Source organism: Neophocaena asiaeorientalis, unplaced genomic scaffold (genome assembly GCF_003031525.2).
Source record: "Neophocaena asiaeorientalis asiaeorientalis breed wild unplaced genomic scaffold, Neophocaena_asiaeorientalis_V1.1 scaffold225, whole genome shotgun sequence".
Lineage (NCBI taxonomy): Eukaryota > Metazoa > Chordata > Mammalia > Artiodactyla > Phocoenidae > Neophocaena > Neophocaena asiaeorientalis.
Window position 1 is genome coordinate 3,309,462 of NW_020172364.1, and position 16,140 is coordinate 3,325,601.

The 16,140-nt window shown below is 52.7% G+C and overlaps 1 protein-coding gene across 1 annotated transcript; it reads left to right on the plus strand.

Annotated features, from left to right (window-relative positions):
* The first annotated feature begins 78 nt into the window (after nucleotides 1-78).
* On the plus strand, nucleotides 79-13,651 carry ECE2 (endothelin converting enzyme 2). The gene is made up of 19 exons (XM_024768633.1): nucleotides 79-117; nucleotides 387-611; nucleotides 821-956; nucleotides 1,106-1,321; nucleotides 1,783-1,907; nucleotides 2,024-2,170; nucleotides 2,323-2,388; nucleotides 6,166-6,354; nucleotides 7,049-7,191; nucleotides 7,475-7,589; nucleotides 8,962-9,072; nucleotides 10,047-10,145; nucleotides 10,265-10,342; nucleotides 10,870-10,973; nucleotides 11,152-11,262; nucleotides 11,388-11,455; nucleotides 11,637-11,827; nucleotides 11,935-12,030; nucleotides 12,738-13,651. Exons 1-19 carry the CDS (start codon nucleotides 79-81, stop codon nucleotides 12,912-12,914), a joined length of 2,436 nt encoding a protein of 811 aa, XP_024624401.1. The 3' UTR covers nucleotides 12,915-13,651.
* The last annotated feature ends 2,489 nt before the right edge of the window (nucleotides 13,652-16,140 follow it).

Sequence of the window (16,140 nt, forward strand, 5' to 3'; positions counted from 1 at the left end):
GGGCCGGGGGCCGAGGCCACGGCCCCCGGGAGGGCCAGCCGCCGGGAGCCCTAAGGTGCCGCCGGCCCCGACTCCACCATGAGCGTCGCGCTGCAGGAGATGAGCGGCGGCGGCAACGTGAGTGGGGGCCCCGGGGGAAAGGACCGGGGTTGGGGGCAGGCAGAGGGGCAGGCGGCGTCGGGAAAGGGCTCCGGCTCGCGGAGAAGGGGCTGCGAACTTGACGGGCGGGGGTCGGAGGGACCCAGGCCGGAGAGCCCGGTGGGCCGGAGGGAAGGAGCCCGCACTTCATGCAGGAGGGGCCCGGCCGGGCAAGGGGCGCCGGGGCAGGGCAGTGGGCGCGCAGCTCTCTCTGCCTGACCTGGGTTGGCGCCCCGACTGTCTGGCAGATGGTGGAGTACAAACGCGCCACGCTGCGGGATGAAGACGCACCCGAGACCCCCGTAGAGGGCGGGGCCTCCCCGGACGCCGTGGAGGTGGGCAAGGGGGTCATCCCTGTCTCACCAGGCCCCCGCCCTGGCATGACGGCCGGCACACCCGGGAGCTCTGGGTTGCCCTGGAGGGTCACCTGCCCCCACCTCCGATCCATCTCTGGCCTCTGCGCTAGGACTATGGTGAGGCGATTCGAAGTCATGACGTTGCACAAAACAGGCTGAGGGATCATCTCAGCTTGCTTCATTGCCCCTGTGCCCCAAGTTAACCCCGTTAGCGTCTTTGCTTCATGGCTCTGGAAACTGCCTGAGCCTTCACCCTCTGGGAGGACTTCTGTGATTGGGTCGCCCACCTGCAGCTTGCTAGCTCCAGGTCCTCCTCTGTTCCCCAGGTGGGATTCCGGAAGAGGACAAGACACCTCTTGGGCTCGCACACCCAGCTGGAGCTGGTCTTGGCTGGTGTCTCTCTACTGCTGGCTGCACTGCTTCTGGGTTGCTTGGTGGCCCTGTGGGTCCAGTACCACAGAGGTAGGTGGGCCCACTCCTGTCATCAGCCCTCTTAGCTTGGGGGTTCTGGAGGCAGAAGGGGCTGCTAAGGTTCTCCCTGGGTGGGGCCAGCCTTCCCGAAGCTGTTCTCCCTCCTCCCAGCCTTTCTGCTGTCACGGCCCCTCCCAAAGCATTTGCCTCTCCCAGAAAAAAAAAGGAGGCCTGCATTCGAGTGGCTGGAAAAATCTTGGAGTCCCTGGACCGTGGGGTGAGCCCCTGTGAAGACTTTTACCAGTTCTCCTGTGGAGGCTGGATTCGGAGAAACCCTCTGCCTGATGGGCGTTCTCGCTGGAACACCTTCAACAGCCTCTGGGACCAGAACCAGGCCATACTGAAGCACCTGCTCGGTAAATGGGCCTGTCCGGGAGGCACTGAGCCAAGTATATGCCTTGTTCCCAGCACAGGGCTCGGCACTTAGTAGGTACTCAAGAAATGTCCATGAATGAATGAATAAGTGGATGACTGCCACCACTCCTGGCGTAGGGGATGCAGAGAGCAGGGGGCTCCTGAGGGGTGGAGATGAGTTTGAGGGGGCAGACCTCTGAGGTTAATGAAGGGACTCCTCCCTGCACTCTGGAACACTGCTGAGGTGTGGTAGGCACCAGGGAGTCTGTAGTGCTTAGAGATCTTTGAGAGTGTCCCTGGACAGGGGAGAGGAAGCTACTCTTTGCTGTGGCAGACAGTCTTCCTGGGTCTACATTAGGAGGACTACCCTCTTGAGAAGGCAAGGAGAGGGATCAAGCAAGGGTCCAGGACCCCTCTTAGCAGTTAGCATGGTTGCCACCCGGACCTGTGTTCTATTCAACAGAAAACACCACCTTCAACTCCAGCAGTGAAGCTGAGCGGAAGACACAGCGCTTCTACCTCTCCTGCCTACAGGTGGAGCGCATTGAAGAGCTGGGAGCCCAGCCGCTGCGAGACCTCATTGACAAGGTAGGCCCCGGGGATGGGCTGCAGGTAGGGGAGCAGCACAGGCCTTGGGAGAGGATGTGGCCCCAGAAAGCTTTAGAGGCCCCTGTTCCAGAGGTGCCACCATGGTCTCTACTCAGATTGGTGGTTGGAATGTTACGGGGCCCTGGGACCAGGACAACTTCATGGAGGTGCTGAAGGCAGTAGCAGGGACCTACAGGGCCACCCCCTTCTTCACTGTCTACATCAGTGCCGACTCTAAGAGTTCCAACAGCAATGTTATCCAGGTACTGGGCTGGGGAAGGGTGGGGAGGGACTTACGGACTATTTGCTGAGATCAGACTCCCCTCCCCTGTGCTGGGCTGGCTGGGGCGGCTCCCCCCGCACAAGAGTCCAGATTTCATGTGGGGAGGACTCACTCCTCACCTTGCTATTGCAGGTGGACCAGTCTGGGCTCTTTCTGCCCTCTCGAGATTACTACCTAAACAGGACTGCCAATGAGAAAGTAAGGAGCATCCTCAGAATATCCACCCTGACCCCCCTGTTGAGCTGGGCTGATCCCTGTTTACTTTTCCCTTTACCCAGGGTCAGAGTGGCGAAGGTGAGCCTATCCTGTCACCTAGTGAGCCGACTACCATTCCTTCTTTCTCTCTTCGTTCTCCCCTCCCTGCATTCTTCCCTCCCTCCTTTCTTCCCTTCCTTTTCCTTTCTCCCTTCCTCTTCCCTTCTTTCCTTCCTTCCTTTCTCTTACTCTTCCAGTAAAACATTTTACAGGCACCTGCTGTGAGACGTACATTTCAGAGCCACTGTCATAGGAAGCTTTCAGTGTAGATGGGTTCACAGACCTAGACAGCTGAGAACACGGCTCAAAAGAGGGCCTCTGGGACTCGGGAGAGACCTGGCAGCCAGAGAAGTTTTCCTAAGAAGGTTGCATTTGAGCCAGGCCCTGTAGAATATCTAGGACTGGGTGAGGGCATGCTCAGATTTTAAACAAAAGTGTCGAAGAAGGAAAAGCTAAGGCGTGTTTGGACCACAGGAAGGGGTCCAGTTTGGCAAAGTGTAGAGCTCAAAGCAGATGAGAGGGTGGAAAGGTGGGTAGGAACTAGTTTGGGAAGGCAGTATGGCTGGGTGTGAAAAGTAGATGCAAGAGAGGGAGCCTGGAGATCAGTTAAGAGTGTCTGCAGTACTCCAGGCTCTGAGTCTGTGAGGACCCAAATGGCGGAAGTGGCAGAAGGAAAGTCAGGAAGCGGAGGAGGCAAGAGACATAATCAAGGCCAAATCGTGAATTGTTGATGCCTGGATGTTAGAAGAGAGGAGTAGAAGGAGGAACAGGTAAAGATAGTTCAGGCTGTGCACCTGAGTGATGGTGGAGTGGAGGGGTCCTTAGAGAATTCGGGATGCCTACAGGGAGAACCAGCTTCAAGCACATTGGGGAGGTGGTGATATCACAGGAACAAGGCAGACTTCGAAGTCAGACCTTGATTGTAATCCCAGCTTGGCAGCTTGGTGCAAGTTGATTAAGCTCTCTGAGGCTGTTTGTTCATCTGAAAAATGGGGATCACAGCATCTACCTCATATAGTGCTTGGAGGCAGGAGGAGGATGCAAGTTTACGCTTCTGCACGTGGCAGACCCTTAGGGAGTGGGAGCTGCTCGTTTCAGACGTGTGAGTGTGAGGGAACTGGGTACCATCTCTGTACAGAGGTCAGCATACAGCTGTGAAAGCTGGGTGGGGTCCTGGAGAGAGCACGGGCCTAGAGGGAGCCGAAGGCTTGAGGGGCATCTCCTTAAAAGCCTAGACAAAGGCTTAGGAGAAGTGAGAGAAAGGGCAAGACTAGAGAAGGAAAACAAGGAGATCCTTGAGACTTCCCTGGTGGCGCAGTGGATAAGACTCTGTGCTCCCAACGCAGGGGGCCCAGGTTTGATCCCTGGTCCGGGAACTGGATCCCACATGCATGCCGCAACTAAGAGTTTGCATGCCACAACTAAGGAGCCCGTGTGCTGCAAGTAAGACCCGGCGCAACCAAATGAATAAATAAATACTTTTTTAAAAAAAAGAAGGAGGAGATCCTTGTATTTCAACGGCAGCGGGAGAAAGAGAGACTTCTGTGGGGAAGGACAACCAAGAGGGGGGGTTTGTCCTTCTCCCATTCGCTCCCAAACACTTACCAACCATCCCTCAGCCAGACCCTCTGCTACCATGTGGTGAACAAGACACTGCCACTCAGTGGGAGAGAAGGCATGAAATGGCCAAGTGCAGTTATCCTTTGTACAGTTGCTGGGACTGTTGTAAGAGGAGGAGCATGGCATTCCGAGAGTGCAGTAACAGGGAGCCAGCCTGGTCCTAGGGTGAGGTTAGGCTGTGGGAAGGGAGAGGGTTCTAGGCAAAGGGAACAGCTGATGCAAAGGCTCTGAGGTGGGAAGGGGTGTGACTTGTTGACAGATCAGAGAGGGGAGTGGGAGGGGAGAGTGGGCCAAGTCCTTCTGGACAGGTAGGTGGAGTCATGGTATACATAAACACTATGGGTCAAGTTGAGCATTTATCCCAAAAGAAATGGAATAGGAAACTCAAAAGTGGAGAGTGTTATGAACAGATGTGTGGTTTTGATATCACCTGAGTCAGGGGAGGAATTTTGAGAATTCAGGAGAGAACCACATGGTCTGACCCCCAGGAAAGGGCAGGAGAAGCCTCGATTTACCTCTCAGTATGTCACCAGTTGTCTTGGGTAGGAAGTCTCCTGTGCCAGCATCTAGGGGAAGCTGTAGTGCCAAAGGAAGTCTTGGGAATTCTCTGGCGGTCCAGTGGTTAGGACTCTGCACTTCCAATGCCAGGGGCCTGGGTTCGATCCCTGGTCAGGAAACTAAGATCCCGCAAGCCGAGTGTCACGGCCAAAAACAACAACAACAACAAAAAAAACACATTAAAAAAAAAGGCAAGTCTTAAGCTGAAAGTAAGGAAGTAGGGAGAGAGGGGTAAGTGAGCTGGGGGGTGGGGCAAGATCACTGGTTGAACCAACCATCCACTTTAGGAGCTGGGTTGACTGGAACTGGTATGCAAACCTCTTCTTCTGACAGCAGCAGCAAGAAAGAGGGGAGGTGGGAAAAAGGAGTTATTTTGAATATCTTGATATTTGAATATTTTGCAGAGAATGGATATTAAGGGATCTAAAACTTCTCAGTAAAGTGGAAGAGGAGATGGCCTTTGGCAATGAAAGGAGCCCCGGGTGGGGCTTCAGGGCAAGAGTGAGAGTGGTCCCTGGGAAGAGGGCCACAGGAAGTCAGTGCTGAGCAGGGCTGAGGGTCTGTGCATGGGTTTTCATCCATCAGTCAACAAATATTTATTGAGCACCTACTATGTGCCAGATGCTGTGCTAGAGCCTGAGACTACAGTGCAGAACAGAACAAACAGCCCCTGCCCCCATGCAGCTAAAGTGCCAGCAGGCTCTGAGGCGACATGGGTTTGTTCTGAGCCCAGGCAGTGCTGGGATTGTGGCCCTGGAGTCATCAGGCCTAGGCCACATTTCAACTCTGCCATCTGCTAGTTTGTAGTATGAGTCAAATCATGTAATCTTGCCAAGCTTCATCTGTAAGGTGGAACTATATGGAGTTGCTGTGGTGGGCGCCGGGTCAGGGGGCAGATATATTACATATAAAACGCAAGCAGAGAATTTGATACGTGTATATACATGTAGTCACTAAATATTTCTTTTCTGTGCTTTTCTCCCCCTTGGAGACCAGAGGGGAAGGCAGCAAGTTTGAGGCCTGGCAGGATGGGAGGTAGAAGGAAATTGAAGCCACTGTGGACCAAATTCCCCACTGGGGTCCGCTCAGCTGTTAATGAGGGCACATGGTCACTGATGGGCTGGGAAAAGTAGAAGGGCTTTAGGAAATGAGAAGGTAGAGCAGTATGGGAAGCGGATCCATCCACTGGACAAATATTTACAGGGCTCCTGTGCTAGGCCCTATTCCAGACCCTTGGGATACAGTGGTGAATAAGCCGCTGTAACTTGGAACAGTGCTCTCCTGGAACTTACCTTCTCCTTGGGGAAACAGATGATGAACAGTTGAACAAATAAATAAAAAAAGACCCTAGCAGATGGTGATAAGCAGTATGACAGAAATGATGAGGGTCATCCAGGAATGCTTCTACGAGGAGGGTCTGCAGATGAGACAGTGAGGAGGTCTGCAGAAGAGATGGTGAGCAGGGGTAGCAGCCAGAATAGTCGTCTTAGCCTTCGGCAGGACTTGTTGCTGGGCTCTGAGGATGACTTGGGGCCTTGACAGGTGCTTACCGCCTACCTGGACTACATGGAGGAGCTGGGGATGCTGCTAGGAGGACATCCAGCCTCCACGCGGGAGCAGATGCAGCAGGTGCTGGAGCTGGAGATACAACTGGCCAACATCACGGTGCCCCAGGACCAGCGGCGGGATGAGGAGAAGATCTACCACAAGATGAGCATCGCAGAGCTGCAGGTGGGGCAGGCAGGGAATAGAGACAGCTGGGGTGGGGGGCAGCCCCAGCACAGGCCACGCAGCTTCCCTTCATGCCATCTGTCTGAGGCAGCCAAGCCTCTCCTCATTTCCTTGTTTTCTCTGAGCTTCCCAGCTGAACTGTTGCTATCCTGGAAGGAAAAGTGGTGTCCATTTTAGGGCACCCCCACTGGGCCATCCCTTGGTCCCTTTCGCATTGCCTGGGGATGCATAGAGGGATTATGTTAAAAATCCATGACAACTTGTACAAGATGTCCACAAAAGAATCAGAAGAGAAATGGAAGCATCTCCTGGAGGGCCCTTACTGTGCCAGGCATCAGCCTCTTAGTCGTTGGATTATGGAAAAGTTGGGTAAGGGGGGGTTCTGGAGGAGAGGCCAGGTATGTAGGGACCCTGGGTGGTATCTGGGGAGTTTGTTAACTGTCTGAAAGATATTTGAATATCTGCAGTCCAACTAAATATCACACATGGTGGTTTTCCTTGTACGATATGTGATTGGGTTCCCTGATTGAAGAGCACTTAGGCCTGAAAACGGGTTTATGATAGGAAGGGGCCTCCAAGCAGCTAGTAGCTGTTGCTATGACAATGGAAAGGGCTCCCAGCTCCAGTGTATCAATGGGGGAGTGGTCTGCTGAAAGCCAAGGGGGCAGGGACGCTTGAGATTTTTTGCTCACAGGCCCTGGCGCCCTCCATGGACTGGCTGGAGTTCCTGTCCTTCTTGCTGTCGCCGCTGGAGCTGGGTGATTCTGAGCCTGTGGTGGTGTATGGGATGGATTATTTGCAGCAGGTGTCAGAGCTCATCAACCGCACAGAGCCAAGGTGGGGGGTGGAGCCCAAGGTGTCAGGGGTGGGGCTCAGGGCTCTGTGCAGGCTCTTCCCCTAGGCCGGGGCTTCGGGGGACCCACTTGTGGTCTCTATTTCCACACCTAGCTCCAACCTGACTTTTACAGGCAGGTGTGTGGTCCCAGGGTAAGAGAGAGGGATTATGGGACAGCTCCCACATGTGCCTCTTGGGACTCCTGCTGTCTGCATGCTGGTAGAGCTGGTTTGCGGTGGAAATGTTACCTGCCTTTACCTTATGTTCTGGCTACCTGAATGCCAGTGTCCTGAACAATTACCTGATCTGGAACCTGGTACAGAAGACAACATCAAGCCTGGACCGCCGCTTTGAGTCTGCACAAGAGAAGCTGCTGGAGACCCTCTATGGCACCAAGAAGGTGGGCTTTCTGACTCTGCTCCCACCTTCCAATCCAGTCAAGCTGACACTTCACACCCACTGTGTGTAGGCACCATTTGCACAGGATTAGGAATCAGGCTGACTTGGGTTCCATTCCTAACTCCTCTATTTCTTGGCCTATGGGACCTTGAGCATATCGCCCCCACCTCTCTGACTCTCCATTTCTTGGTCTGTAAAACAGGAATTTCTTGTGGGGTTGTTATGAGGACTGAGTTCACGTAAGTGAAGCACCTACCCAGTGCATGCTATGTGTAGGCACTCAACTTTGATGATGAGGGTGAAGGAGAGAATGAATAAATGCAGTTCTTAGTTTCAAGAAGCCCTGTTAAGTGGGGGAAGGAGATGTGTAAACAAACATTATATTTTGGGGTGATAAGTGCTCACACTGAGTGACAAACCTTCTTTGTGTTGTAGGACAGAGGTGGAGACAGCACATTTTACCTGGGGGATGGGGGGCGTTAGGAAAGTCTTCTCTGAAGAGGTGACATTTGAAGAATGAGTTCATCAAGAAAGCCAGGGAAAAGGGATTCCAGGCTGAAGGAATACGATGTGTAAATTCCCAGAGGCCAGAAGGAGCGTGGTAGTTTTGCATGTGTTCTGGCATGACTTTGAGGACAGGGCACCGGAGAGGCCGAGGGTGGTGAGGCGGGCCTGGGGCAATCCTTGGAGGGACCTGAACGCTGTGCCTAGGAAGCCTGGCCTTGATTTAGGGATAGAGAACCTGGGATGGTTTTAAGCAGAGGTGTAACCCGGTTGGATTTATGTATTAGATCATCTTTCTGCAGCTAAATGGAAGATGGATGGAGGGGGTGACGGGAGGGGGATGAGAATGGAGTCGAGTGTCTAGTTAGGAGGCCGCTGCAATCTTCAGGCAAGAGATAACAGTGTTACAGGACAGGGAAGTGACAACGGCGTGGACGGAGGAGACGATTAAGAAGCAGAGTTAGTATTAGAATCTGGTGATAGATTGAACGTGAGGGTAGGGAGATGGAGGAAGCTGGTGACTCCCAGGTTTCTGGCATGGGGGACTGACTGGATATAAGACTGAGATGTGCAGCTGAGCAAAGAAACATCTGGACCCCAGTGGGGTCCAGAGGAGGAGAAACATAAGAGGAGAAGAGTTCTGCAAATAGAGTGGGCAGCACACATGTCCCTCCTGAGGTTACGCTGCTGGGGTTGGCATGCTTTGCGATATTGCCCTTCATTTTCCCTGGAGTCTGAAGGAGAGATGGCACCCCAAATCCAGGCCTCCTATGTGCAGAGCGAGAGGGGTTGGCCCTAGAGACAGAGAAAGGCCCTCAGACTGGAGGGCAGAGCGATCTCCAGGAGGCCTGGCTCTTTACCCCTTCCAGTCCTGCACGCCAAGGTGGCAGACCTGCATCTCCAACACGGACGACGCCCTTGGCTTCGCTCTGGGCTCCCTCTTTGTGAAGGCCACGTTTGACCGGCAGAGTAAGGAAATTGTGAGTCTTCAAGGTCCTTCCAACACTGCCCCTTGTTTTAGTTAAAATTCACCATTCATATTTGTATGTACCTACAGGGAAAAAATGTGGAGGAAATTCATCGACAAATTAACAGTGATTACTTTGGGTGGTTGGGATTATGAATTTGTTTTTTTTTTTCTTTTAAAGTTTTCTGTGTTTTCCAAGTTTTCTACAATGAGTTTATGTTACCTATATAATTAGAAAAATAATGTTTATTTTTTAGGAAATGATGTTTGTACTTAAAATATTACCTGTAAGGATGTAAATGGCAGTGTTGTTTATAATAGGTGAAAATGACAACAGCTTAAATGTCCAGCATAGGGGAATGGAAAAACAAATTGTGATTAGGCTGGATTATGAGGCAGCCTTAAAACTGATGATTGTTAAGTGAAAAGAAAGTAGGTTATGAAATGTATATATGTTGCACAACATAATTCCATATTACATGTATATGTGTGTAAATATATGTATATGTATATATATATATATATATATATATATATATATATATGAACATTCCAGCAGGGGGAAGACACTAGACATAGGTAGTCAAAATGTTGAAAGGAGTTATCTGTGAGGGATAAGATTTTAAATGGTCTATTTTCTTCTTCAACATTTCTCAATTTTCCACATTTTCTGCTATTAATGCCTTCTTTTCATAATCGGATAAAAATCAATGCACTACATTAAATTATAATGTTAATTCAGTTAACTTATTGTCAGTTTTTTGATTAATTAGAAAAAAAGCCACCACAGTCCCAGTACCTTCACAAATCATGTTTCCTTCTCATCCTGCCCAGATGCTCAGCCTTATTTCAAGAGTCTGGGTACTCCCATGTGCTCCCCTGGAAGGACAGGGATGGGGCACTAGGGGGGATGGGGCACTAGGGTAGATGGGGAGAAAGGATGCTTTAATGCGAGTGGGAGGCAGACTTGTGCACCCTCCCTCCCAGGCAGAGGGGATGATCAGCGAGATCCGGACTGCCTTTGAGGAGGCCCTGGGACAGTTGGTTTGGATGGATGAGAAGACCCGCCAGGCAGCCAAGGAGAAAGTGAGCAGTGGCCAGGGTTGGGGTGCCATCTTGAGGTGAGGATAGAGAATACAGTTTTGGTGCCGGGTCGGCGGGTGGGGGGAGCCTGGGGAGGGAAACCCTTAACCTGGTCTCTTTAGGCAGATGCCATCTATGATATGATTGGTTTCCCAGACTTCATCCTGGAGCCCAAAGAGCTGGATGATGTTTATGATGGGGTGAGTACCCTGCCCATCAGTACTGAACCTTAGCCCTGTGGGGGGCACAGGGCTCAGGAATGGGAGCTCAAGCACTGAGAGGGAAGGAGATACTTGTTGGTGCCTTTCAGAGGCAAGTGCAGGCAGCCAGCATTGCTCAAGTGCTGGCTGTGTGCCAGGCTGCAGGCCAGACAGCAGTAGAATGCAGTGTTCACAAGCAGGGATTTGTAGTCAAACCTGTTTTTACCTAACTGTAACCTTGGACAAGTTGTATAACCTCTCTGGGCCTCAGTTTCTTCATCTGTAAAAGGGAGTCCTATTAGCACTTACCTGATAGGATTGTTGTGAGAATAAAAGGAGATAGTATTAAAAAAAAATAAAGCAGCTGCAACATAATATTGGCAATTATTATTTATTAGCTATTTTACACCCATTTTACAGTTGAAGAAACTGAGGCTCAGAAGGGTGCTAATTAGTAGCCAAACTGGGACTATTATCTTCTCCAACGTGTTCTCTCACTGGCTTTCTACTTCCCACCATTCCCACAGTATGAAGTGTCTGAAGATTCCTTCTTCCAGAACATGTTGAATTTGTACAACTTCTCTGCTAAGGTGATGGCTGACCAGCTCCGCAAGCCTCCCAGCCGGGACCAGTAAGAATGGGGGCTGCAGACACCTGGGGCAGCAGGAGACGTAGGGGAGATTTCCAGGGCTGAGGGAAGGGGATGGCAAGATGGATCCCAAATGAGGCACGAGGTTCTTCTAGAATGTAGGTCAGGGCTGCTGGGCATCGAGAGAGTCAGGCTCCGCCTCAGCTTCTCCCTCCCCCAGGTGGAGCATGACCCCCCAGACAGTGAATGCCTACTACCTTCCAACCAAGAATGAAATCGTCTTCCCCGCCGGCATCCTGCAGGCCCCCTTCTACGCCCGCAACCACCCCAAGTGTGTCTGAGGCAGGAGGGGCTGAGTGCTGGGGCCTGGGCCTGCGGGCGAGCTGGGAGCAGGGCTGGAGGTGGGATCTAGAAGTCCCCCCACCATGTCCTCACTCAACATTCCTCACCTACCAGGGCCCTGAACTTTGGTGGCATCGGCGTGGTGATGGGCCACGAGTTGACACATGCCTTTGATGACCAAGGTAGAGGTCCATGTAGTTGTCTCCTCCAGCCTAGAATTCCTAGTGGCTCCTGCAAAACCTTGGGATGTTGGAAGCAGGCCCCGTGGACCCCGGGGTCTGTGGACTAGGGCTGCTGGGGGCACTTGTGCCCCGAAGGGTTGAGTTCTGCTCTCGGTGGGGTGCAAAGGTTAGTTCTCCTCAGGGCGCGAGTATGACAAGGAAGGGAACCTGCGGCCATGGTGGCAGAATGAGTCGCTGGCAGCCTTCCAGAATCACACGGCCTGCATGGAGGAGCAGTATAGCCAGTACCAGGTCAACGGGGAGAAGCTCAACGGCCGCCAGACGCTGGGGGAGAACATCGCTGACAACGGAGGGCTTAAGGCTGCCTACAACGTGAGTGGCCCCCTTGTGGCTGAGGCTCACCTGCCCTGGGGGGGCAGGGCACTGGGTGGAGCTGGTGGGCAGGCCCCAACAGACTTGCCATCCGTTCCCAACCCCAGGCTTACAAAGCATGGCTAAGAAAGCATGGGGAGGAGCAGCAGCTACCAGCCTTGGGGCTCACCAACCACCAGCTCTTCTTTGTGGGATTTGCCCAGGTATTGCCCTCCTGGGAGGCCGGGGGTCTGCCCTTCTCCTACAACCTCCTGGGCACGTCATTAGAAGTCTGGGGCACGCAGAAGGGACTGGGAAATGGGGCCGAAGTTGGAGTGTGGAAAGTGGTTTGGGAAGGCCTCGTGAAGCCTTTTGGCGGGGTCCACAAAAGCACGTGAGGAGGGCTGAGGAGGGAGAAGGCTTCAGGAGGCTTTTGCAGATCTCGAAGGTCAGGGCTGCCCTGCCTGATGGGGCAAGGGGTGGGGAGCGGGACTGATCTCCATGATGCTCCCGTGAGGTGGCTGTGGTGGAGGAAGCATGGGGCCAAGTGGCTCTCCAGGGCTACCCAGGAATAAAGTAAGTGGCAGACTCAGCAGGGTCTCCTCCAGGTACTTTGCACTACAGCAGGCAGCCTCTGGGGGCTGGGTTTCTTCCCCTCTGACACATCCATCTAGGCAACCCATTGTCCAGGCAGCTTTGAAAGGCCCTTAAGGAACTTGGGAGGGAGGGCGCTTTCTCCTCCCTTGGTGCCAATGGCAAGGGGTTGGGGCTGAGACGGCCCGGCTAAGGCCTCTCCTACATCCCTGAGGCTCCCGGAGCCCAGGGCCTGGGGCGGTGGTGCCGTGTGCCCCAGGACGGCTCTGCTGCAACTGGGGCAGTGGCCTTGTCCGCACTAGACACCCTGTGTCCCCATGTCTGTCCTGGCCTGCAGGTGTGGTGCTCGGTCCGCACACCCGAGAGCTCTCACGAGGGGCTGGTGACGGACCCCCACAGCCCTGCCCGCTTCCGCGTGCTGGGCACGCTCGCCAACTCCCGTGACTTCCTGCGGCACTTCGGCTGCCCTGTCGGCTCCCCCATGAACTCAGGGCTGCTTTGTGAGGTGTGGTAGGCTTGGGTTGGGGAGAGGTGGCCAGCTGTTGCCAGGGCCTGGGGCAGCTCGCCCAGCGAGGCTGTCTGCTCTGCGGTTTGGGGAAGGCAAATGCCAGCTGGGCTGGGCCCGGCTCCTCCACACCACGGATGACGTGAGTCCTAGTCCCTCCTCGACCACCACATCGTGCCAAGGCTTCGGGGGTGTCCCTGCCTCCAGCAGAGCCCCCACCATTCACTGTGACATTCTTCCGCGTCACCCTGCCTGGAGGATGCCTGGGCAGAGGGCACCAGTTCCCACAGGAAGGAGTCCACCTCTTCAGGTCCCAAGCTCCCTGGGCTTGGTGGCCACGGGGCCTGCTGTGACTGCCACATGCTGACCACGCAGGGCCCGGCTGGTGTGCCCCCCACACTTCTCCCCAAGGCTCACTCAGTGCTCCCTCGGGAGTAGACGGAGCTCCTTTCAGCCCCACCCTCGGGGTGGCCCCCACCCCGTGTTCCTCCTGCTGCTGCTCCTAATACCGCTGCCAGCCCTCGCTGACAAACCACCTGTGCTCAGTGCTTAGTGGAAGCCTTTACGAACCCTCCTGCCACCTCCCAGGTTCCCTGGGCTCAGAGGGGAAGAGTGTACATGTAGGGGATGCTAGTCCCTGTGTCTCGGCATACAAGTCTTAGGGGATGACTGATTCTCCCTGGACCAAGCAGGAAAGCAGACAGAGCAGGGAGAGGGAAGGATAGAGTTTATTTTTACAGGAAAGAGGGTGGGGAAGGAATGGTCTTGGCCCTGTAGGACCCTGTGCCAATAAACAGACACGCATCAGTCAGCCTGTCTCTTCCTTCAGTCCTGTTTTCATTTACTCATTCCACCAGTATTTATTGAGTACCTGCTGTATGCCAGGTACTCTTATAGGCACTCATTTACTCACGCACCAGACACAGGGGACTGAAATTTGAAGTCCCAAGAAGACAAAGAAAGAGGCAGGATGGAGGAATGGCATGAAATTGAGTCCGGCAAGTGGGGTACATCCTCCGCTCACTGGTGGCCATGTTCCATCACTGGCTGTTCTATAGCTGGAAGCGTTTGCCACGGCCCTCCGCTGGTGCATGCAGCTGGGTCTGACACTGAGTCTGGGTAACTACCATAGTCGGCTTGGAAGATGGGTGGCCCTTACCCTGCAGTGGAGGGCGGTCCTGGCCAAGGTAGCATTTCATTCCCTGGAGCTTGGAGCACCAGCCTCTGCTTGTGGCTGAGAAGACATGCATTTCTCCATGTTCTCAAAGGCTTAGCACTCCTGAGAGCCGCTCATCCCACCTACACACGCTCATTGAGGCCTACCAAGTTCCAGGCACAGAGACTGCGGGTTTGGCTGCCACCCTCCAGAACAAGCGAGGGAAACGGAGCATTTATTGATACCTCTGTGTTCCAGGCACTTCTGCTAGGTGGCTCATTTCTTTCTTCATTCATTTAGTTATAAATTTATATATTCATAGATTTATTTTTATAAGTATATTGATTACCAATAATGTGCCAGGCACTGGTGACGGAAAGAGGAATACGATGATTCCGTCCCTCAGGTGACTCTTCTTCTGTTGGCACTTTCACCTTCATAAGCTTGCCCGATCCTCGCAGCAACATATTTTCTAAGTGCTCCAGTTTCCATTTTACAGGTCTAACTGTAAACACTTCACTGCAGTAAGAGACCTGGATTGAAACTGAAGCTCTGACAGCTGTGTGAGCTTGAGCCGGTTCCCTAACCTCTACAAGCCTCAGTTTCTTTATCTGTAAAATGAGAACCAGAGCAAAGCAGTGGAAAGAGTCCAGTCTCAGTTCTCTTTAAAATGCAGTGTTCTCCAAGGTGTAAGTTGGTGTGGATTTATTAAGTTTGCAGGGGTAAGAGTGAAGCTTTGTCAGTGATTGCTGCTGGGGTCACTGGTTCCTGGGTGATGGCACCAGCACATGTCCCACAGTCTGTATCCTGTCCCAGCATCAGACTGTCCCCATAAAGAGCTGTATGTGGGTCTCTGTCAAGTTACTTGGAACTGTGGCTGCTCACCAAGGGAAGGAAATTGCTGGCTACTAAGAAAAAGGAAAAGTGGCCTTGGGAACTCTAAGACCAAGAGAAAGCATGGCTTGAGTCTCTGCTCTGAGAGCAAAACTCTAGGAGGGGTGGCAAAGTGTATTGGAAAGAGGAAGGCCATCACGTCTGGAAATCTGGTACTGGCTCCAGTTCTGCCACTCCCCTGACACCAGGCATGGCTTATCCCCTCTTCAGATCCCAGTAACCTTAGCAGTCTGTAAAATAAGTGGGTTGGATGAGATGATCTCTGAGGACTAGATCAGCTTTAATGTTTTAAGAAGTGAATTCATGGGCTTAGCAGAACCCAAAGAAATATTAAGAAATGGCTTGTGAAGTTTGGGTGTTGCACAGAGTATGAGATTTATAATGTCAGTGTAATGATAGAGGAGATAGGGTTGGTTTCACAAAGCCTTGCCCTTCCCTTGACACCTGATTTCAGAGGCCAGCTAGGGATACTGACCAGCTGGCCATTGTGGCATTAAAACACCATATTTGCGGGCTTCTCTGGTGGCACAGTGGTTGAGAGTCCGCCTGCCGATGCAGGGGACATGGGTTCGTGTCCTGGTCCGGGAAGATCTCACATGCCGTGGAGCGGCTACACCCGTGAGCCATGGCTGCTGAGCCTGCGTGTCCGGAGCCTGTGCTCCTCAACAGGAAAGGCCACAACAGTGAGAGGCCCGCGTACCGGTTAAAAAAAAAAAAAAAAACTCCATATTTGCAAAGGTCGAAGTGTCAAATAATGATGATGATGATGATGATAATGAGCAGCCCTCATTTACTAAGTCCGTTTTTTTTTTTTTTTTGCTTAAGCCTGTGCTAAGCACTTTAAAAACATCACCTCATTAAATCCCCACAACAACTTGTAAGGAGGTCCTATCATTGTCTCTATCTTACAAGTGGCGAAATTAAGGAGAAAGATGACATAACTTCCAGTGTCAGCTAAGACAGACTGCATTAAAGTCAAATTTGGAACTCAGAGCCTCAGATTTGGGATTCAGATGTTCTTAATCACCACCACTTAGTCTGCTAAGTCATGGCAGAATTTAGACTCAAGCATATACATCTGCCTTCTGGGCAATTTTATCATGCTTCCAAGTGAGGCCATTACCAGCAGGTGCACTCTCACGGCCCCCATCTCATCCGGGCCAGGTACATGTGACAACCATGCAG

Bases quoted from the DNA above. Each gene is read 5' to 3' on its own strand.
- ECE2 (XM_024768633.1), top strand. From the start codon at position 79: ATGAGCGTCGCGCTGCAGGAGATGAGCGGCGGCGGCAAC. The intron at 10,974-11,151 runs GTAAGAATGGGG...TCCCTCCCCCAG, and splicing joins AAGCCTCCCAGCCGGGACCA to GTGGAGCATGACCCCCCAGA. The intron at 11,828-11,934 runs GTGAGTGGCCCC...TCCCAACCCCAG, and splicing joins GGCTTAAGGCTGCCTACAAC to GCTTACAAAGCATGGCTAAG.